Source organism: Magnolia sinica, chromosome 4 (assembly GCF_029962835.1).
Source record: "Magnolia sinica isolate HGM2019 chromosome 4, MsV1, whole genome shotgun sequence".
Lineage (NCBI taxonomy): Eukaryota > Viridiplantae > Streptophyta > Magnoliopsida > Magnoliales > Magnoliaceae > Magnolia > Magnolia sinica.
In genome coordinates, this window is record NC_080576.1 from 86,007,254 (window position 1) to 86,031,889 (window position 24,636).

Here is a 24,636-nt window from a genome sequence, read left to right on the forward strand (position 1 = left end):
CATTGGCCACAATATGAGTGATTAAGAAGAAACAATATCTATATTGACACCAAGTCACAAAAAATGTTTATTACTTGGATGGATAGGATTGTCTAATCAATGTGATTTTTTGAAAATACCTTATCCACAGTTGTCTTATGAATCAGACAGTTTAGATTGATTTGAAATATGTCCCACACTTTGGAAGAGTAGGGTACTATAAATCCACATTTATTTATTTATTTATTTATTTATTTTTTGTAGAAAAAGAAGGACAATGATGCCATGATTGCCAAAAACAATTATATAGAAACAGTGGTAGAACTTACTATATCTGGTAGTGGGAATCTCATTTTTGAGTACAAAGATTCTTTCGTTGTACAATCATCCATCCAAAGGATCTCAAGATGGGACTGAAAATCTTAAAACATGGACCAACAAACCCACTCCATTTGAAACATTTGGGTGCTCTGTCTCTTCCCCCATTCCGTAGTCTTGTCTTGCCTTTGGAATTCTCCCTCAACAATAAAACAGTAGGAAAGCCTCTTCTCCACTACAGCTGACTTCTTTTGGCTGGCCTAGCCTAGGAGAGGCTTTGATGGTTGGCAAGCCCAAGGCCTGGTGGGGTCCTTAGAGAGAGAGGGCTGGCAGTCCCAAGGCCTGGTGGGGTCCTTAGAGAGAGAGAGAGAGAGAGAGAGAGAGGTAATTATCAAAGAGCTTTTGCTGGGGGTCCTTCGGTTATTCTCCCTCTTTTTTGGAGGACATGGATTGAATGGTAGAGAGAGTGTGTAGGTGTTGTTTCATTTATAAAAGGCAGAAATGGGTTGTTGAGGAAAAGATGATAAAACCCATCAGAATCAACAAGATTCTTCACAAAGTGAGTTCCTTTATGTTCTTTTTGCCTTTTCTGTCTTGTTTTCATATTTTTAATTTTAGTTTTAATTGCTTCTTGGTTATGAAGATTTTGGAATTGGAGTGTTTGTGAATTTTTTCTTTTTCTTTTTCCGTATTTGTATTTGCAGGCCCTTTCAATGGTTTTGATAGAATTTTGATGCTTTTGTTTTGACAAATGGGCTGGAATAAGTGATTAAAGGAAAGAAAAACTATGTTGGAAAAAGAACTGCAGAGATTGGGCTCTTTTTATGATTTTGGATTCTGCTTTTCTCCAACTATAATGGATTTAGTTTTTGTGAAATGGTTTTTTCCTGTTGTAATTTCCTTTTTCTCGTTAATGATTTTTATTAGTGATTTATCTCCAATTGTGATTGGTGTGGTGTTGTGAGAATTTTTGTGGTGAAGGCTAAACACCCATCTTTTTTTAAAAGAATGGTGTTTGTGATTTTAGTTACTAAAGGATTTTGTTTTGGCAATGTTTTTGCAGCTCAGGAAGAGTTGGGTTCAAAATCCGAAGGGAAAAAATTAGGTCTTCGAAGCATCTAATGGAAGCCACTGAATTCCTTCTTTTGTAGTATCTGCAACTGGGGTTGGATGCATTAGTGTTGATTCTATGGAGAAATGAAGAAAACCCGTTATGGGGGATGCAGTTTTTCCTTGCGGTACCATGTCGGGTCCTCTCTCAGATGCCACCATGGATCTCGATCTCATGGATGATCTCTTGTTAGGCGGATGTTGGTTGGAGACAACTGACTGCTCGGATTTCTTTCAACATAGTGGTCCGACTTCCGCTACCCTCCTCAATTCGCTGTATTTCTTGCCTTCTTCTGACATTAACAATAGCAGTTCAAATCTAAATCTGCTGCAAAATATTGATCAGGATGGCACACAAGGATCAGTTCTTGCTGATAATCCACTTTCTACCGAAACCCAAATAGAAAATCTCGTTCCGACTCAGTCTCATAAGGGAAACATGACAGAAACCACTGAGGACTCAGGCCTGTTGGATTCTTTTCCAGGTGAAGGAGATAGGAATTTGGATGAATTTGTGATGATCAATGCGGGCTCTGAACTGAGCAGAAGGTTGTGGATTCAGCCAAGTTCAGATGCAGGCCCTGCTTCTTCTGTGAAAGAGAGATTAATACAAGCACTTAGTTACATTTGGGAGTCAACGAAAGACAGTGATGTACTCATTCAGATATGGGTGCCGATAAAGAGCGGAGGCCGAAATGTCCTTACAACATACTGTCAACCGTTCTCACTCAACCCCAGTTGTCAGAGGCTTGTGAATTATCGGACAGTATCGATGAGCTACCAGTTCCCTGCCGAGGAGGATTCAAATGAAGCGGTTGGGTTGCCTGGTCGAGTCTTTCTTGGGAAGTTACCCGAGTGGACGCCGGATGTTCGCTATTTCAGCATTGATGAATACCCACGCGTTGATCATGCTCAGCGGTTCGACGTTCGTGGTACTCTTGCACTTCCTGTTTTCGAACGAGGAAGTCAGGCTTGCTTGGGTGTTATGGAGGTTGTGATGACAACCCAAAAGACCCATTACCGTCCTGAACTAGAAAATATATGCAATGCTCTCCAGGTCAGATCCCTCCCTCTGCACTCTTGGATTTCAATCTTGTAGTAGAATCCTCTTATGTTGTACATACCATGTAGAGCAGTGTACTGTGGTCTACCAAAAACCAGCCCTCTTAAGTTACCTGGACATGTGAGCAAAAAAATTCCATGTTTTCTTAGTAGGAATTATATTGACCTGCATCCCAAGGCCTGTGCAGTATACATGTCGCTCCAGTTCTGACAAGTTGGGCCATGGTTTGGGAAATTTGATCACTTGATGCAATCGTCCCACATCCCACACATGCACGCTCCGCACGTGTGTACAAGAAAAAGGACCTCCTTCGTTTTTTTAGCCATCATCACTTTCCATTTTTTTCAAATCTCTAAATTAAGAAATCTGCTCTTTCTTTCATATCTTTATTTTTAGGCAGGGAATAATTTTAATCAATTTCTTATCTAAGTATCTTCTTATTTTAGGCATTTTCTTAATTATAGAATGCTTTGTTACTTAGGTGCTTTCCTATTTCATAGATTTTTAGATTTCATATCTTTTATTACATATTGTAAGGTTGATTATAAATAGGACCTATGTCCTATGGTATAAGACAAGCTGATTAATATTCTCTTTATGAAATTTTCTTATTCTCTACCGTAGCTGTTTTTTTTTTTTTTTTTTTTTTGGAGGGGGGGGGGGAAGTGATCTCTAGTTCTAGACTAGAGGACTGTTGAGCTTGCGTCTAGATGTGGATCCCAAAGATCTCCTTGATGGGGCAATCGTAAACTTTTGATTTGTGGCCTGCAATTAGACAGTTGAGAAGACAAATAAAGCAATGATCTACATTCAACTGACAACGTCCTAAGATTGATGGTTACCGTCTATGATACCTAGATGTCGATATGAATATAGAAACAGATACCGGAACAGTGATAGGCCTCTCCATTTCTCAAATGTTTGTGATGCAAATATGAATATGAATACAAAAGCACGTGTATGACTATGAGATGTCATACAGGGGGTGCTACTATTTGATGAAGTGGATGGACGACTTTATTTGGATGAGATCTACCCCGTCCATCTGGTGTGCCACCCCATGTTAGGCCTTGTTCCCGAACATCACACTGGCCTAGAACTCAGGTGGACTCTCCATAGGAAAAAATGTAAAATCTGCCTAAAACCATGAGTCATGTGAATGGATTGGATGCCGTATATGAACCATTATGGGTCCCATACACAACTAACAATGTAAAATCTGCCTAAAACTCAAGTGGTGTTGTACACCCGAGTTTCATGCTATTTTCTTAGAGTACCTTCATCTTGGTGGGAAGAGTCATGTGAATGGATTGGATGGCGTATATGAACCATGATGGGTCCCATACACATCTAACAATGGGCGTCCCATCCCAACTCTTCCTTATGGTGTGGCCTACCTGAGTTTTGGATGATCCTTTTTTGCTTTTCAAGGTGAACATGAGGCAGCGCGCCTGATGGACAGCATGGATCTGATGCACGTTCTCCCCACATGGTGCTCTGTAAGCTATAGGCACACCCCTTTATGACTACGCATAGTCAGGTTAGCATGATTCATATGATATGGTATCCCATTTGGAACATGCTATTTGAATTTATTTTTCGGATTTTTTTATTTGAAATATTTCACACATTTTTTGTTTTATTAGGATATTGTTTTTAATCTTTCTAGCATGCTATGTTCATACAGAGTTGCTAACATTTATGCATATATCATGACCAGAATTAAAGAAATTTTCTGAGTTTGAGAAAGAAGGAACCTAGTACAATAGGATTTGGTTAAAAAGCTTCCTGAAGTATCCTACAGTAACCACTACCAAAATCAGTATCGTGTTTGTTTGACATGGTGGGTTGAGCATATACAAGTGTTTGGGTATCATAGGTCAGCATCTTCCAACCTGGGAGATTTTGGCACATGGTCCAACCATGGTAGGATTCAACAGGCCAATGCTTTGGATTACAAAACCATGGGCTCCACTATTCAGAATTCAAACCCACGTGGACTTTGCAAATCCTTGGGACAGGTTTCATACAATTCATCACTTTTTAAAGTACTATTTACTTGTCTTACATTGATTTGGAATATGAGATATGGACATGGAAATGTTCTTCCATATGAAGAAAACTGGTATTGGTTTTTCTGAAGGATTATTATTGCCGTGACATATGTGACATGAATACTCCCCTTTCTAAGAATTTCCTTGACGGGCAACGGGCACACACTGACATGAGTGTTGGTAAAACCCTCAAGTCATGTTTTTATTTTTGTGTTTTAGTGTAGTTTGTATACTACTTTTATGGTATTCGTGTATTATGATTTGTCCATGTATGATTATCTTTAGGGAATTTTACAAAAACACTACCTAATTAATATGGATTTACATTCCAATACCTTTTTCAAAAAGGTAATAAAAAAACTACCTCATTAATCAATACAATTTTTATTCTAGTACCTTCCATTACATTCCTTTAATGACCGGTTGGCTGGGCATGTGAGTAAATGGATGGGCTGCTTGCGTGGGCCCCACCATGATGCTTATGTAAAATCTACCCTGACTACTAGGTGTGTGACATCATGTTGGGCCAAGGGACCAAAAATCACCCCCTTCTGTGATTCAAGTTGACCACATGATTGGAAAGTATACAGGGGCGATGATCACCCTACAAACTGTTTCCCTAGGTATGGCCCACTTGAATCACGAATGGGCCTGATTTTTAGCTCCAGGCCTACATTTTGTTGTGGCATCAAATAGTTGGAGTGGATTTCATATAATCATCACGGCGGGCCCTGTAAAAATTATGGGTACACTTCTTTCTCCCAATCATTTTCTTTGGCGTGGCCCACTTGAATCACAAGTTAGCCTTATTTTTGGATCTGGGTCTAACTAAGATTATGTATCTAATGGCCAGAGTGGATTTCACATACACATCACGGTAGGCACTGCTAAAAACCAAGTCTCGATGTCCCTCTTCAACCATATAGAGATTATTTAGAAAAAAAAAGGGAATGGCATGGGACGTTGTTCTTGATTTTGACAGAGCCCACCATGATGTTTATGGAAGATCCACTCCGACCATTAGATATTTAGTGCCATATTAGGCCCAGAGACAAAAAATCAGGTTGGATGTAGTTCTAATGGGTCACACCAAAGGAAACAATTGGGAGAGAGATATCCACCCTTGATTTTTCAAGGTTCACCATGATAATCATATGAAATCCACTCTAACCATTAGATGCCACAGATCTAGGCATGTGGCTCAAAAATCATACCCATCTGTTATTCATGTGAGCCACACTAATGGATATAGTTTGGAGGGCGAGTGTTTCCCTATACACTGTTTCAAATAATTTGGTCCACCTGAATCACAAGTGGAGTTGATTTCCGGGCGGTTGGCCTAACATCACAAGTGGGGTGACACAACTTGTGGTCATGGTGGATTTTACATAAACATCACGGCCACTGACCCATTTGCTCGCACAAGGGGCATGAGGGAAGGTAGTGGAATGATAATTATATTGATTAATGATGTAAGTTTTTGAAAAAAGGTACTAGAATGTAAATTCTATATTAATTAGGCTTTTTTTTTTTTTTTTGTAAAATTCCCGTATCTATATTAGATGCTATCATGAACTTATATTCATATGGGGTGCACTCACGTGGCACCCATGGCACCTGTACCACCACAACTTGTGTTGCAGTAATATTGGGCTATTGCAAGTGTTGAAAGAGTGTATCCAGCCCTAGTTGAATAGGTATTAGAACATAGTTGAATAAGTTTATTAATAGGGTTGCATAAGGACCCAATCCCATGAAATAAAGCCCACTAAGGGCTTACATGGTTTACACACATATGGATATTATAAAAGGAGCGGAGGCTGGAGTCACACCTCTCTCTCTCTCTCTCTCTCTCTCTCTCTCTCTCTCTCTCTCTCCCTCCCTCCCTCCCTCACTCCCTCCCTCTCTCTCTCTCTCTCTCTCTCTCTCTCTCTCTCTCTCTCCCTCCCTCCCTCCCTCCCTCCCTCCACTTCATTCTCTCTTATCTTCAATCTCTTTTCTTCTTCTTCATTCTCTTGCTGACTGATCTCAAGCTAGGCTTGAGCATGCATTGCACCATAGCCATATTGATGTCCAAAAATCAGACCGATCCAAGACTCAGGTGGGCTACACATAGGGGACAATGTGAAATGAAGGACAAAAACCTGTAATTTCAAATGGTGTAGCCCACGTGAGTTTTGGTGTGTCCCTTCATCCTGGTGGGGCGTGTCTGATGAATGGTTTGTATAACATAAACATAACACGGTGGGCGCAGGCCCACAAACCTTCGGGGAGGTTTTATTGGTTGGGTATCCCCTCCTAACTGTGCCCCCTGGCATGACCCACCCGAGTTTCCATTCGGACTAATTTTTGGCCCCATGGCCTAACATCAAAGGGATGGGGTGGATCTGAGGCACACATCACTTGAACCCCAAAATAGCCTAGAACCACCACCAATATTGGCAGTACCTGTACCACATGAGCGTTTTCCTATTTATATAGTAATGCATTTTTAGCATGTAACTGTCAAGATATGTTAACCTGTCAGGTTTTCTATGGTCCCCTTTTCTGATACCTCGTGTCTGTTTCTGATTCGAACACGCATATCCAACATAGGCATTCCCTTTGCCGGTCATAGGCCAATCATGGAAGCTTTAGTATGAGAATTCACCTTTCCTTTTACCCTTCCACTGAACAAAACTGTTGCTTGCAGGCCGTTAATCTTACGAGTTCTGAAGTTTTGAGCATTCCCCGTCCAAAGGTAAACCAATAGTCCTACAAATTACAACATTTGCTATCTGGATTTACTTCTCTAAGTAATGAATAAGATGATCCCTTCCAATCAGGTGAGCAACAATTCCTACCAAGTTGCATTACCGGAGATTTTAGAGGTTTTGAGAGCAGTCTGTGAGACACATAGATTGCCGTTAGCTCAGACATGGGTCCCATGCATGCAACAAGGCAAGAAAGGCAGCTGGCATTCGGATGAAAACTATGCTGATTGCATTTCCACCATCGAAGCTGCTTGCCACATGACTGACCCTTGTATCTGGGGCTTTCATGAGGCATGCTCCGACCACCAACTGTTTAGGGGTCAAGGAGTGGCTGGGAAAGCATTCACTACAAATCAACCGTGTTTCTCGACCGACATAACCACTTTCAGCAAGATGGAATACCCTCTCTCTCACTATGCTAGGATGTTTGGGTTGCGGGCTGCAGTTGCGATTCGCCTGAGGAGTATTTACACCGGAATCGCTGACTATGTCTTGGAGTTATTCTTACCCGTCAATTGTGTAGACAGCGAAGAACAGAAGGGGATGCTTAATTCATTGTCGATCACTATACAACAAGTTTGCCGGAGTTTACGGGTCGTTACAGACAAGGAACTTGAGGATGAATCTATTTTGCCCATTAATGAAGTAATTCCTTCAGGTAGGATGTCATCAAAGCATTTAATCAATGAGGATGGAAGACTGAATAGAAAACCTTCAATTGAAGAATCATCTCGGACTGCCAATTTCACACAGGCCCAACTGAAAGGCAAGAGCACCATGGTTCCAACTTCTGTTCCGTTGGTATTTCAAAAGCAGGAGTCTGAAGGATTTATGGTTGCAGCTCATTGGGATCAGGTAATACCTGCTGGGAAACTATTCTTGGAGTTCAAGCAGCATCACCAAAATTCGTCCAACGGTAATGTCGACAGGGATTCTTCTCTTGGCGAGCATGACATTTCGAATGCTGGAAAAGCAACAGAAAAGAGACGAACAAGAACAGAGAAGGCTATCAGCCTGCAAGTTCTTCGACAGTACTTTGCTGGGAGCCTTAAAGATGCTGCGAAGAGTATTGGAGGTAAATGGCATTGTCAATATGTCATACTCTGCCATTATCATTTTTCATCCCTTTGCACATGGCTATTTCCACTGCTAGTGACATAGTTGCATAAGATGGTTGTTATATATCTGTTGCAGTTTTTCTATTTGTTTGGTGCAATGGTGATAGGAAAAGGTCAGAGTCGTAGGTTTGTCCTTGTACCGTTCTTTGTCCCATGTTGCATGGATTCTTGTAAACAGATAAACTGCTTGCATCAGTCACTTTGGCATTCCGACACTGTGGATTCTGACATGGCACTTCTGGCTCTTTTCCTTTCAGTTTCATGTAAATAATACATGGTATAAATTTACATTTCTCGTTAGTTTTGTGTTGCACGCTTTTCAATATAAATTTTATGTGGAAAATATGAGATCATATTTATATGACCAAATATACACCAAGGGTTGGCATTGAGTCTGTATCTTTTTGCACTAGTTATGGACGAGTTAACAAGGCATTTACAGGAAGAGGTCCCATGGTATATGTTGTTTGTGGATGACATAGTTTTGATTGACGAGATGAGGAAGTGTGTAAACACTAAGCTAGAACTTTAGAGGGATGCTTTAAATCTAAAGGTTTTAAAATTAGTTGAACCAAGCAGAATATATGAAATGCAATTTTAGTAACAATAGGAGTGGAAATGAGAAATTAGTTGAGATTACTGCCCAAGTACCCCAGAATGACCATTTTTTTATATCTTGGGTCGATAATTCATGAGGGTAGAGAGATTGAGAAGGATGTTGTTCATAGAATTGAAGATGTGTAGAAGAAGTGGAGATGTGTGTTTCGAATTTTATGCGATCTCTGCATTCCAATCAAGCTGAAGGGGAAATTTTAAGAAAGCTATAAGACCAACCATGCCTTATGGGATAGAATGTTTGTGGTTAAGGAAATACATGTTCATTGGATGAGTATAGCTGAAATGAGGATGTTGGAATGGATGAGTTGCAAGGCAAGGAAGGATAGAATTAGATATGAAAACATTCTATGGAATTTAAGAGTAACACCAATAGGCTATAAGGTGACGAAAAGTAGACTTAGATGGTTTGGTCATCTGTAATGGAGACCCAAGATATATTCCAATTAGGAGTGAGTTGCTTCAAGTTGAAGGCTCTAAAAGGGCAAGGGGAAGGTCCAAAAGGACGTGGGTGGAGATAGTGAGAAAAGACTTGATGACTATGGTTTAAGGATATGGTCCTTGATAGAGTGGAATGATGGAACAAGATTTGTGTAGCCGACCCCAATTAGTTGGGATATGGCTTAGATGTAGGGGTATTAAAAAACAGAATGGTGGGCATCATTACACGTTACGGGACCGTAACGCCTGTTACAAGAAAAAATGGCTTGTAACGGCTGTTATGAGCTTATATAACTTAAAGAAGAAAAAAGGTAGCAACAGCCGTTTCAACCCATATCATTACGGTTGCTGCGGGCCATATCGTAACGGTAAAGGTAGCGGCCGTTACAGCCACTGTTACCATTATTGAATACCATCTTTATATGACCAATATGGCTTAAACATATTAGCTTTTTAAAACTGATTAATATATGTTGTTGGATTCCCCCATCCTAATCCCATGGGTTTTGACAATTTCGAGATTCTATCCTCGTTTGCACTTAGACAACCATGCCTATATTCATGCAGCTTAGAATCTCTCTACAAGTCTAAGAAATCCTACTGAAATATTGATTCCAAAAGCCAATAATGCTAACTAGTATATGATACCTTTATTCAAAATTTGTGCCATTTATCCACAATGGGATGTGATATTGAGTTTAAAATACCAGTGATATTCAAATAATTTTATTTGGGTTTTGTTGGGTCGGACAATTTTCTTTCTTCTAGCTCTTGGTTTCTTTTCTCTTCTATTCCTTTTTTATGCACAAGAGATGCTAGACATTGTGCTTGTGGAGTTTTATGCTCTCATTGCTGGTCCCCACGTAAAGGAGGGTTGCATCAAGTTGGCAACCAGTGTCATACTTGTGCCAAAACTTCCAACGTGAATCCAAATAATGGGATAAGATTCATATAGCTGACCCTCATTAGTTGGGATAAGGCTTAGATGATGATGATGATGATGAAGGGATGTTGGACATAATGTCAAGTATGAAGCTGCATACTTTTATTATCCAGAAAGGATGAGTAATGTTTGGATTTCATTATCATCATTCTTTCTCAATTGAACTGGGTGTTTCATTTTACATAGTTCAGTCTGCGCATAGCCTGGTAGAATGTTGGTTATGGTTCATTAATGCCCTTCTAAATTTGATAAGAACACCAAGCTAGTTAATTACTTGGGGTTAGAGTTAGGGGTGGCAATTTTTTGGGTCGACCCATGGGTCAATTAGCTTGACCCTCTTCTCAGTTGGGTTCGGGCCAAGTTGGGTCGAGTTGCAGGTTGGGCTCGGGCTAGAAAAGTAGCCCACGTAGATTAATGGGTCGGGCTTGGGTTTTGACCAACCCAATCTGACCTGCCCATATATTGAATTAATGGGCCGGGCCAAATGACCCGACCTGACCCTTGAATAAAGGTATACTAACATACACATGCGATTGCTCTTCTGCGAGTGTGTAGATGAGATGTAACATACACATGCCATGAAAAAACCCTTCTCCCATAAGCATTTAATAGTGGGCTGCATACACATGAAAACTCCAAGAATAGTGAAGAAGCCTAATATGAGAGATTGACATTAGTATATGATTTTGATTCGGCAGGTCAATTGAGCCCAATCTGATCCCAATTAAATAGGTCAGGTCGGGTCACTGGGTAGTGGGTAGCTAGTCGAGTTAGGACCAGATTTGTTGACCTATTTATTAAATAGGTCAGGCTTGGGCTGACCCCCACTTGGACTGAACCCAACCCATTTCCAGGCCTACTCAAGAGTCCTTGAACTCCCATAGTCGAAGATGGGCTTGCACTTGAATCCATTTCTTATATCCATTGTGGTTATAACCATTAATCATGTTTTACACCACAAGAATGCGTTTACACTTTCACATCTGGTTTCATTTTTGTTCCATATCTACAATTATTGTGGAATTGTGGGTACCAATCTTTACTATAAAATAGTGGAAAAAGAGATGGAATAGAGAAGAAGAAAGAAGAGGAGCATGGGCTGAAGTTAGTTTGCCCCTTCTTTCTTTTATATTATAAAAGTTTCATAATAACAGAAATGCCATTAATAACAAAAGTTAAAATCCCATGTGTGTGTGTGTGTGTGTGTGGACTGAATTGTTTGCTATGTGCAAAGTATCCTGCTTGTCACAAAATAACTACATAGGTAGGTGCACTGTAAATCTCATTTTCTTGCAACAATTTCTTGAACCACATCAACTCACAGGAGGTATGGGCCATTTCTATGCACTTTGCTTCAACACTCAATCGGGCCACCACACGACCCCGCTTCTTGCACTTCCATATGTTCAGATTTCATCCTACAAATGTACATTATCCAATAGTGGATCATCTATTTGCCAAGCAACCTGCCCAGTCTACATCTGCATATCCTGTGACCTGAATATGACCATTCTGTTTATATAAAATTCATTGACCTTGTGCTCTTTTAAGGTAATGCAAAATTCAAATGGTTGCTTCCATGTGAGGTACTCTTGGAGAACTCATAAACTGACTTATCACACTTATTGCATATGATATGTTTGGTTGAGTAATAGTTAGTAAATAGGTTTTCCAATCAATCTTCTGTACCTCCCTAGATCATCCGTTACATCTCCTTGATCACTTATGAGCTTGCGATTAGGATCCATCGGAGTGTCGATTATCTTAGTCCCAAGAAGACCCATCTCCATGAGTAAATCCGGAACATATTTCTGTTATGATGGATCAACTCCGTTAGATCTCGCTGCATCTATACCAATGGAGTATCGAAGATGACCCAGATCTTTTGTAAGAAAATGTTGTTGAAGATACTTCTTTAGTTCTTCAATCCCCTTGTCATCGCTTCCAGTGACAAGAGTATTATCCATATATACCACAAGCACAATGAGACCTGAGATACATTTCCGTATAAAAACGAATGATCAACATGACTTCGAACAAAGCTATAGTTTAATACAACCTTGCTGAACTTTTCAAACCATGCACGTGGAGACTATTTTAACCTATAAATTGCCTTTCACAATTTATACACTTTGTCAGACTCCCCTTGAGCAACAAATCTAGGAGGTTACTACATTTAAACTTCCCCTGTAAGATCACCATGAAGGAAAGCATTTTTTTACATCAAGTTGGAAAAGGGGTTAGGCATGATTAACAACTACAAATAGTATAACCCAAATCTAATTCAACTTGGCTATAGGAGAGAAGGTTTCACTGTAATCAACACAAAATGTTTAAGTATACCCCTTAGCAACTAAGCAAGCCTTCAATTGTTAAACTGTACATCAGGATGAAATGTGATTATGTAAACCCATTTGCAACCTATAACACGTTTACTAGTGAGAAGAGTGGTAAGTTCCTAAGTGTCATTTCGATGAAGTGCATCCATTTGTTCCTCCATAGCCTGCTTCAACCTCTTATTTCACAGAGCTTCCTTATATGACTTAAGAACAAAGTTAGAAGGCAAGGACATGGCAAAGTTGCAGAAATTTGGAGATAAGCAATAAAAGGAAACATATTTAGGGATATGATGATCAGTACACGTATGCTTACCTTTTCTTAAGGCAATAGAAATATCAAATGTGCCGGAAGAACTCATTATACCAAAAGTCTCTAAAGAAGATATATAGTACAGTACGTCATGATCGGTTGTACCATTTGTCTGTTTTCGTCATGAGTAGACTTTCAACTGAGGCGTGGTGGGAATGGAAGAGGCAGTGGATGATGGAACTTGGATGTCTTTGTTGACTACAACGGGTATGAGAATAGGTTTTGTATTAAGATATTTGTTATCTTTTGAAAAGAACATGGTAGACTTAAAATAGGTAATATCTGCCTATATATAGTCTTTGAAGTGATGGTCTATAACAATGATAACTCATCTTTGGGCAAGAATATCCAAGAAAAATATATTTAACTGCTCGAGGATCAAACCTGTTACATGTGCTTACCTTTTCTTAAGGCAATAGGAATATTAGATGTATCTAGAGAACTCATTAGACCAAAAGTCTCTGAAGAAGATATGTTGGACAGCACGTCATGATTTGTTGTACCATTTGTCTGTTTTTGTCGTGAGTACACTTTCAACTAAAGCATAGTGGGAGTGGAAGAGGTAGTAGATGATGGAACTTGGATGTCTTTGTTGACTGCAACAGGTATGGGAACATGTATTGTATTAAGATATTTGCTATCTTTTGAAAAGAATAGGGAAGACTAAAAGTAGGCAATATCTACCCATACATATCGTCTTCGAAGTGATGGTCTATAACAATAATAACCCATCTGTGTGTAAGAATATCTAAGAAAAATACATTCAACCACTCGAGGATCAAACCTGTCATGGACAAATTTCAACTGATGGACAAAACAAATACATCCAAAAACTTTAGAATGTAGAGGGAAAAAACGGAGTATCTTGGAATAAAACTTGATGAGGTGATTGACTGCATTTGATTTATCCAAAAAAAAAAATAAAATGCTATGAGTACTGCATTACTCCAAAAACTCTTACGAACATTCACGTGAATTAAGAGAGAACGAGTTATCTCAAGGAAGTGATGATTTCTGTGTGTTGCAATCCTATTTGGTTGTTGGGCATGTGCGCATGATGTTTGGTATAGGATTTTTATTTCAGAAAAATACTGACTAAAAGCTTCGAATATGTACTCCTTGGCATTTTTAAACCAAAATATAGACACTTTCGAATTAAACTAATTTTGCACTTCCATGTGGAACGTCTTAAAAATAAAAATTAATTCAAATCTATTTTTTATTAAATAAAGCCATATTATTCTCGATTAATCATCATTAAATGTAATAAAATACTTAAACCCATACCTATTAGATTTCTTAACTGGATTCCAAACATTTAAATTAACTAAAGAAAAGAACTGAATGATGCTTCTTAACACATGGTATAAAAAAAAGGTAGCACAGTAATGTTTACTCTACTCACACACATCATATTCCCGATATGACATCGACGATAAGGAATAATATTCTTAAGAATCTTTAATGATGGATAATCGAGACTATAGTGCCACTGATAAGTTGAGATGTCTTTTGTGTTATTGTGCCCACAACATCACGATTAAGATAGTACAACTCATCATGCTCATGTCCTCCACCAATCTTCCTCTACGTCTTTAGATCTTGGAAAACATAATGTGAAGGATAGAAAGTAGTGCAATAGTTAAGAGATTTAGTAATTTGCTAATGGAAGGAAAGTTTATAGGAAATTTTGGAACAAATAAAACAGGATAATGAAAGAGAGGGACTTGTATGAAGGGTATTTATTCCACATACTTTAGATTGGTGCCGTCTGCCAGTGTGATAGAAGAGCCTGTTAATGAGCCATCAGTAGACGAAAACAAGTAGCTGCAAAGGTAGTAGGAATAGACTAATTCTGTAGATTGCTCAATAAATTGGAATAGTCTTCTTCAGTTAGAGTAATCATCTTACCAGTCATACATGTTTGAGTAGTAGATGTAAAATTAGCTACATGAGGCATACTGCTATCTTTAGTGTGGGAAGCTTGATTAGCCCATGCAGACTTTCCATGGAGGTCCTAACATTTTTTTAATAGAATGACTGGAAAGCTCACAATGCGTGCACTTCTTAGGTTCCCGACCTTTGCCACGACCGCCTCTTCCACCATGCTCACCATTGCAGCCCCATCTAGAGAGCGATGCTAGAGCCAAGCTGTCGTTGGCTCCACTTGTAGAGTCCAAAGATACATGCTTGAGGTGTGCATGCACCTCGTTTAAAGACGTCACATTTTTCCACCCAAAATCTGTGCACGAATCAGTTCATACTCACGTTTAATCCATATAAGAACTTGGCTACTTGAAACTCTTCACATTGCTGACATAGTATCTCGAAATCAATAGTTAGAGGCTAATACACATTCAACTCTTCCTAAGTTTCTTGGAGTTTGGAATGGTATTTCACCCAACAATTTATCTCCTTAAGTTCAAATATTTGAGTTGGGACGTGGTACACCTCACATCCCAACCATTGGCATCCGATAATCATCAGGCTCAATCAGAGATGAGGAAGCTTCCTCCGGTCCCCACCACTCTAGATCCAGTTTCTCAACAGTCTAAACTAAGTGCAGAAGCCCTTCTAGGCCAACCCGCTAGCTAGGAAACCTCAGACTCGCAGCGCCCAGCAAGTGTTCGTCAAAATGCCTCACCCACCATTCCATCAAGTGTGGACCACCAACCCATCTCCGCAGATCGTCCCTCCAATTTCCAATTACACAGCCCCAGTTTACACTATCTGCGTCCTACCATCTCCACCAATCCAATAATGAACAGTCCCACATCTCCACCACAACCCCGATCCCATAATTCAAATCAAACCTAACATCACGGACCATCTTTCAATTCTCCTCAAGCAGCTCTCAATACCGACCCCATCCGTAGGCCATCATTAAATCTTCCAACTCCCAGTATTGCCCAATCAGGCCAACACTCCACCCCTGCTTCCCATCCCATTTCCCACAACCACATTCTAACTATAAATGCACCAGATCCATGCCTCTTTCAAACTTCCTTCCATGGCCAGCAGACTTGGCAGCCAGACCCTGTAACTTATATCAGCCCTCCTCACCCAATATCCCAGCTACCCCAGCCCACTCATTCCACCAGTCCAATCCCAGTTAATATAGCTACTTACACTCCCCGTTTTGAAGAGGTATCAGGTCAAATTCTCCTGACCAGAGAAAATCGATATGCTAGCATTGAGAGATGGAATTGGACAGAGGAAGACTCGACAGCTTTAGGTAGGACTTATCTCACCGATGACAATGAAATCCTATCTCTCTATAGCTCAGACTCTCTATCAGACTCTACAGGGCCATCAGATCCTCCTATTTCTACATCAGTGGATCTTGATTTGTGGGTAGACATCAGGGCCCAGCAGGACCTTGCCTCTTTCATTACTCAACACTATCTCCATCATCCATGCCAGCCTATCACCTCTGCTCAAAACACCCCCATATCAACAGAAAGACTCCATCCAGGAAGAACCTAAGTTTAGCGTGGCTTAGGAGAAGGGCCGTGATAGAAGGATGGGTATCTGATGCCTAGCCTTCTATCTTGGAACGTGCGCGGGGTTGGAAATAAGCCAATTCTCAGGTATTTGAAATGAATGATACGGTCCAATAGGATTGATATTCTGTTGCTGCAAGAGCCAAAAATCAGTCCTAATAAGAGAAGCGCAGTGGTTGCCTCCTTGGGATTTCAGCATACAATTGAGGAAGAGTCAGTAGAAGGCAAGATATGGATACTGTACAACCATCCTTATTCTATTCAATCAATTTAGCTTCCAAGCAAAGCATCACAGTTCAAGTATCTTCAGTGGAGAGCAACACATTGTTTATCATCACCACCGTCTATGCCACCTGTAACAGACTAGATAGAGAATCTCTTTGGGAAGACATTGTCTCAATATCCAGATCCTGGACTGAGCCATGGCTTCTATGTGGGGATTTCAACTCAACCATGAACCCTCAAGAAAGAATTGGGAGCAGTTCTACAATCACGAGGAGCATGGATGACTTTAGGCTAGCCATCAGCAATGCTGGTCTATTAGACGCAGGTTATGTGGGATCAAAATTCACATGGTGCAACAATAGATCCGGGCTTAACAGACGCTGGGCTAGGCTGGACAAGATGTTGTTCAACACGGCTTGGTTACAGGAATATCCTAATAGCAGAGTGGAACACTTACCTCGGCTCTTCTCGGATCATTCCCCTCTTCTCCTCTCAATAGATCCACAAACAGCTGCAGGGCCCATCCCATTCAGATATCAAAATATGTGGACCTTTCATGAGAACTTCCTCAATGTGGTTGCTGATTCATGGGCACATATGGAGCAGGCCACCCCCATGTTTAATCTTTTTCTTAAGATGAAGAGACTTAAAGCTACCCTCAAAACCTGGAACAAAACTATATTTGGGAATGTTTTTCAATCGGTCAAACGCGCTGAAGATGAGGTGAATAGGGTTGAATTTAATCTTATCCGTTCTAAATCTGACGAAGACAGGGCTAAGCTGAATCTTGCTCAGGCTGAACTTAAGAAGGCCCTCCTTCAAGAAGAGATATATTGGAAACATAAATCCAGAGTTTCATGGCTGAATGCTGGAGACAGGAACACTAGATTTTTTCATGCTTCCGTGATTGACAGAAGAAGGAGAGCATCCATCTCTTCTATCCGGCTTCCCTCAGGTTCCATTCTTCACTTAGAATCAAATATTGGAGCTGAAGCTATCAGGTATTTCTCCAACCTCTTCTCTTCTGAGAGCCACACGTCCCCCCCAAACCTGCTCTCCTGCATCCCCCATCTCATATCCAACCATATGAACTCCATGTTAATGAATCCTCCATCCCTTGAGGAGGTTAAAGCTGTTGTTTTTGCTATCCCTGCTGATAGCGCTCCTGGCCTAGATGGATTTTCTGGAGGATTCTACACCTCCTGTTGGGACATCATCAAAAATGATATTTTGCTAGCTGCGACCGATTTCTTCCAGGGAGGCAACATCTCAATATCTTTCCGCTGTACTTCCATTTTCCTCATTCCAAAGAAACCAAATGCTACCAGTTTTTCTGATTACAGGCCCATAAGCCTCTGTAACTGCATCCAGAAGATATTTTCCAAGATTATTGCTTCAAGGCTATCAAGCATCCTTCCAACTATCATCTCCATTGAACAAAGGGCCTTCACGAAAGATAGATCGATCGCGGAAAGCATATCTATAGCTTCAGAAATGGCCTTCAACATTGACAGGAAATCTGTCGGGGGCAACCTCATCTTCAAATTGGACATGGAAAAGGCCTATGATAGAATGGAATGGAGTTTCATTACTGATGTTCTTCAAGCATTCGGATTCAGCCCTAAATGGATTAAATTAGCTCAACAATGCTGGGAAGGTTGTTGGTTTACAACGCTCATCAATGGAAGACATTTCAGCTTCTTCCAATCTTCAAGGGGCTTACGCCAAGGAGATCCTCTCTCCCTAGCTTTATTCATCATCGCAGGGGAGGTCTTAAGCAGAGGACTTAGCCGTCTCTTCCTCTCTGGATCATGCCTTCCCTAAAAGCTCCCTAGAAACAACAGTACCGTTTCTCATCTGTTATTTGCTAATGATACGGTTATATTTCTGAATGGCAGGATATCTTCAATTCGTTCCCTTCTTTCCTTCATTTAGTCCTACGAGAGAGGATCAGGCCAGAGGGTTAACACGTCGAAAAGCTGCTTCCTTCTCCCCAAGAAGGCCCCTTTTGGGAGAGCGAGGAAGATTTCTCAGCTCACTGGCTTCAAACAATCCAATTTTCCTCCCACTTACGTGGGAGCTCCGTTAGTTAAAGGGAAAGTCAAATATCAGCATATCCTACCTCTCATTCACAAGATCGAGGAACGGATAGCGGGATGGAAGGCCAAGCTACTCAATCAGGCTGCTAAGCTAGTGCTTATCACACATGTTCTAGGTGGTATCCCAGTGCATATCCTCTCAGCCCTTAACATCCCTACAAAGGCTTGCCAACAGATAGAAAAGATGCTTGCCTCCTCCTTTGGGGGAACATCAAAAACTGGTAACCGTCGACACTGGGTTAGATGGAGGGATCTATGTTATCCTCTCAGCGAAGGCGGTCTAGGCATTAGAAGATTGATGGATATCATGAAAGCTTTTCGGTGCAAAAAGGCATGGAGGCTTCTTGAGGGGAAATCTCTATGGGCCAGTCTATTCCATTCCAAGTACCTCTCAAAATTCATCAATGGTAGAAGTATAACCAATATTGGAGGCTCGACTATATGGATTCAAGTTAGAAGCTCGCTCATTTTCTGCATTCTTAACTCGAGATGGATGATTGGAGAAGGAAATGTCAAATTCTGGACTCAAAACTGGACTGGCAAGGGGCTGCTAATTGAAGCTGCTCTCTCCCATTCCAGGATCTTCCAAAGATGCCTTGGTTAAGGACTTCTGGAGTCCCTCTGGAGGATGGAACCTTTCATCAGTTGAAGCCATTCTCCCCGTTGCCTCAACCAGATCTATCATAGAAAGTGGAGTCTTCCTCTCGGATAGACGTGATCATCTGATTTGGAATCTCTCTCCCTCAGGCAAGTTCTCTTCAAAAATCTGCTTGGAACACCATCCGAGCCTCCTGCCCCATTCAACCCTGGACTCCCTGGGCCTGGAACTAGTTTCTTCCTCCAAAGATTGGTATATTTCTGTGGAAAGTCATGCACAGAGCGGTCCCAATAGATGCTGCTGTTCAGAACATCGGAATCAACCTGGCGTCTAGATGCGAATGTTGCACAAATCAGAACCACTCTCATGATGCATTTTCTGTTGATAGCCATCGGCTACAATCATTCCCTACTCCTCGCGATCAGGCCAATGCCTCTATTTCTAGCCCAAATCATGCCCAAGCAGCACCTCATATCAGCAGCCCTACCTCTTCCTCTCAGCCTACCCAACTCCCTCTTATCAACCAAGCCTCAGCTAATCCATTTTCTATCCCATCTCCCTCATTCCAGCAGAATTCTGTCATCCTGGAGCCTATTCCTACAGCAAATATACAGCAAATCAGACCACCCCTCGTCAGTTACACCCACCACCAAAACAGATCCACAACCGCCCCTATCAGCTTATCAGCCCCCCATCCATCTATCATTAACCCACAGATTCTTGTGCATCAACCTGCCAATGCCCGCTCGTCCCATAGCATTGACTGGACCATCTTCTTTCCAATGGCCTGATAGCTTCCCAAGTTTGGCACTTCTTCGCCTACCTATTGAAGATCAACTTCACCGAGGGGCAGTTTATATCACTCCGAATTCAGCAGTGGATGATGGCTGCAAGAAAATCATCCTCTTGGAAGCTCATTTGAGGGTTCATTCCCCCTCTCATTGTATGGGAACTATGGCTTGGTAGGAATGCATCCAGATTCGACGATCAGCCCTTCTCAACTGCAACTATGATCGCCAAAGTCTCATTGTGGATCAGAGAATTACTATGTCATCTGCCTCTCTTGAATATTTCCTCCGCTCAAGAGATGCACCTCGGCCATCATTTGGGTTTGAATGCGAATAATCTCTCTATCGCTGATAGGACTCAAATCATTACTTGGCACAAACCCTCATCTGGTTGGGTTAAGTTGAATGTGGATGGATCTACTAGGAGTAACCCGGGTGAGGGGGGTGGAGGTGGTATATGCAGAGACCATCTTGGCAACTTCATTTTTTCCTTCCATAACAGATATGGTTCTGTTTCCAATACAGTTGTCGAGGCCTGTGCGATGGTTGACGGGTTGAATCTTTGCAAAGACAGAGGCCTGAATCAAATCATAGCTGAGTCAGACTCCCAAGTTGTTATGCCCCAAACTCAGAAACTGGGCTCACAGAATTCCCGATCACCGAATCCGGCGCCTACAGCCTCCGTAGTGTCCCATTCTTATGCCAGATTCCAATCCTGGGACCCTACAAGGAGGATTTTCAATATGATTTTTTTTTTTAATGTAGCATAACCACAAGCATAACCAAGTCACGAAACAACATCACCACATATCCACTATATAAAAAACTTTGAGTACAATGCGGAAAAGGAAATACAAAGATAGACGAAAGCTCCAAGATGATCTGCTACACGCTTCTGCCTCAGCGCTGCTGCGATCCAACGACACCTGCATGCAACGGTCGTGCATAAGCTTATGAAAAGCTTAAAGGGTAGTGTGTAAGTGTGTGCCCAAGGCAAGTGCCAAGTATGCAATATCAGAGCAATGCGGAAATATGCTGGTAAGTCCATGAATGCTATCAGCCGTACCAAGGTTATGTGATGCAAGGCATGAATGCTATTGACCATACCGAAGCCATGCGATGCAAGGCATGAATGCACCATCGGCTATACCGAGGTCATACGATGCGAGGCTTACGTAGCCAAATGTCATATACGAGATGCAACGCAAGCATGCCAGTGCTCATTTGAATCCACATATCAATGCAGCTCATCTCTGGGATATCAATGGGGTCTAGTACACTCTAAACCAGATTGTTGTGCAATCGCGCGCAACAAGGTGAGTGGAAGAGACTTCACTATCCACCTGCCAATATCAGGCCCGGCTCGTTGATAGTGGACCCATTCCTCGAGCTGGTCAAACTCAGCTTAGCTTTGCCCCCACCTCTCGGGTGGGTAAGGCCATACCCCCTTCCAACCGACCATGACACAGTGGGAAGCGCGGCCTCCTGGTATTTGGCACTCGGTGCTCAAAGCATCTACTCGGTCTAGACATGAGAGCAACCTCCTGGTACCATAAGGGTTTAGGGAATTTCACCTAGGGACATCTATCGCACCCCATGTAGAGAGATTTCCGGTGTCCAATCCTGGCATCTACAATATGCCTGTGGAGGCTACGACCCTGATATCGCTAGGGCATATAGTAATCATATCATACAAATGCGAGATGCATGAATCACTATCAGTCATACAACAATCCTACGCGTACCGCGCGCTCATGTGGGCAACTCCTATCAGGGAGTTACACAATAATCCGCCTAATGGCATGTACTATGATCAATCACTCCTCATATCAAGCATACCTATGATGTGCATGGATCGTGAAGCTATACTAAGCATGTTATATGATGATGATGATGTACTCTCCTCATATCAAGGATGGGCCTAGATGGCCTACTCATATCAAGAATGGGCCTAACAATTACGGGGGGGCCAATGATTTGGGGTAGCCCAATAAGGTAAGGTGGTCATGGGCTTAACAACGGGCCCTAGGGAGACTTACAATGTGGACATTTAACCATTGTGGACATTTAACCACCGTTGCTCCCTAGAGAGCGGCCCATTAAGAAATCTAATATACAATGGGGCCCATGGCCTGAATACTATTTAGGAAACAAAGATGGGCATCACACATAACATTTCATACATCATGGTGGAGTCACGCATTACAATTGGGCCTCATCACCTAGGCCTCATATGCACCATAATGGGCCTCACACAAGGGCCTCATGTACATCACAATGGGCCTCATACAAGGGCCTCACATAGATCTCAATAGGCCTCGCTCAATGGCCAATATATATCACATCGGGCCTCATCAAATGGGCCTCATATACATCATATTGGGCCTCATCAAATGGGCCAATATACGTCACATCGGGCCTCATCATATGGGCCTCATATACATCATATTGGGCCTCATCAAATGGGCCAATATACATCACATCGGGCTTCATCATATGGGCCTCATATACATCATATTGGGGCCTCATCAAATGGGCCTCATATACATCACATCGAGCCTCACACCTTCATCACATGGGCCTCATATACATCAAGTGGGCCACATCGCATGGGCCTCATACATTAGGTGGGCCCTTCATCACATGGGCCTCCTATACATCAAGATGGGCCTCATCACGGTAGGCCACATGGATAGACTGCCTGCATGAAAAAGATACATCAGTGGGTCCCGCGTCTGGCCTTTGGACGGCATGGATATAACACGTACATCATGTGCGTCCAGCACCGCCCCAAACGGTTGGACGGTGCGGATGAAATATATAATTCATAGTGGGGTCCACGTCCAATGGACTGGACGGTTTGGATATAACACATACCCATGATCAAGCCCACAGAACTTGCTTACGTCAACACAGCAGCTGCATTGCTGGTGGGGTCCACATAGATGAACGGTGTTAATACAAAATACATACATTACGGTGGTCCCCAACCCACACGTGCAACACGTGTGGGTGGGCCCCATGTCCAGCCAGATGGACGAACGGCTGGATATACAGATACATCACGGTGGAGTCCCATGCTGCACCGTCCAGCGATGGACGGTATGGAAACAAAATTCATACATCAAGGTGGGCCCCACCCCCAATAAAATGGACGGACGGTATTGGATATAACTCATACCTCACGATCAGATCCACAGACTTACTGACGTCAATGCAGCAGCTATATAGGAGGTGGTCCCCACCATTGGATGGCTTGGATGAAATGCATATATCAGAGGTGGGTCCACACGTACGTGGCCCACCATCCATGACTTGGACAGTCTAGATAAAATACTTAAATCTCAGGGGTGTCCCACTATCCAGCAGACTGGACGGTGTGGGTATGCATGCATACATCAGGTGGGTCCACATGTGTGGCCCACCTGCTTTGCATCAAACTGATATTTGTGTTATCCCAATCGTCCAGGCCTGCTGGACGTCATTCTGACGGACGACCTGGATGAAATTCGTGGGCCTGCTGGGCCACTGCCCCTATCGGGCTGGACGATGTGGACACTGTACACACATTAAGGTGGGCCGCAAAGGGGAGAGAGAGAGAGAGAGAGAGAGAGAGAGAGAGAGAGAGAGAGACGGCGGTGATGGAGGGAGCTCCGCCACTATGAGCTCCCTTCTATGATACAATGCATACATCAAGATGGGTCCCACCACATGTGGGCCCTCAAATCATAAAAATCAACGGTGGAAATCCTAAGATCACCCACCTATTTCACTTCTTCTTGGTCCCTTGGCTTCCTTAGCTCCTAAGCTTCTTCTTTAAGGGTGGATGATGAAGTTTGAAGGGTTGGATGGTGAGATTGGTGGTACGAAGTGGGTCTTGATCTTAGGTTCTTTCTCTTTTGTCTCCTTAGTCTTTTTCTCTCTTGGTTGCTAGGAAAAATGATAGAGAATGGAATGAGATGGAGTGAAGGATGGGAGATGTAAGGAGAGAGGGATGATGTGGTGTAAGAAAGGGATGAGTGGAGAGAGAGAGAGTTGACTTTAGGGATAGCTTGTGTAAGAGTGGGATGGGCTAGGTATGGGTTGAGTACTTGCTTGTACTTGATTGATTGATGTGATGGATTGGGTAGAGATTCACTCGGAATTCGCAACGCGCGACGTTTCCTCGAAATGAACGCGGGCTCACAACTCCTGGCCTGGGTATTGCATCAATGCGCAATGCGGCGTTGAAACTATGGTGATGGCGCGGTCGCTAGGGTATAAGTCTTGGGTCGAGTCGACTCAGATATACGAGATGCGACTTAGGGTTGATCGCAAACGCTAGTTATAGGTCGCGGGTTGCCGGAATTTGATGGGAAAGATCGCGGGAGTCTAAGGAAT

General features: G+C 42.1%; 1 protein-coding gene across 5 annotated transcripts in view; it reads left to right on the forward strand.

Moving 5' to 3' along the window:
* Positions 1-319: 319 nt before the first annotated feature.
* Positions 320-24,636, forward strand: part of LOC131243313 (protein NLP5-like) — a 29,647-nt gene continuing 5,330 nt past the window's right edge. Inside the window, exons 1-5 of one of the 5 annotated variants that reach the window (XM_058242559.1) lie at positions 326-856; positions 1,361-2,464; positions 7,217-7,264; positions 7,350-8,043; positions 8,119-8,352. In XM_058242559.1, the coding sequence (XP_058098542.1) occupies positions 1,511-2,464; positions 7,217-7,264; positions 7,350-8,043; positions 8,119-8,352 (1,930 nt within the window). In that variant the 5' untranslated portion in view covers positions 326-856; positions 1,361-1,510. Of the gene's footprint in view, positions 857-1,360; positions 2,465-7,216; positions 7,265-7,349; positions 8,353-24,636 lie in introns of all 5 variants that reach the window. The other 4 variants (XM_058242557.1, XM_058242560.1, XM_058242556.1 and 1 more) reach the window with 4 other exon arrangements.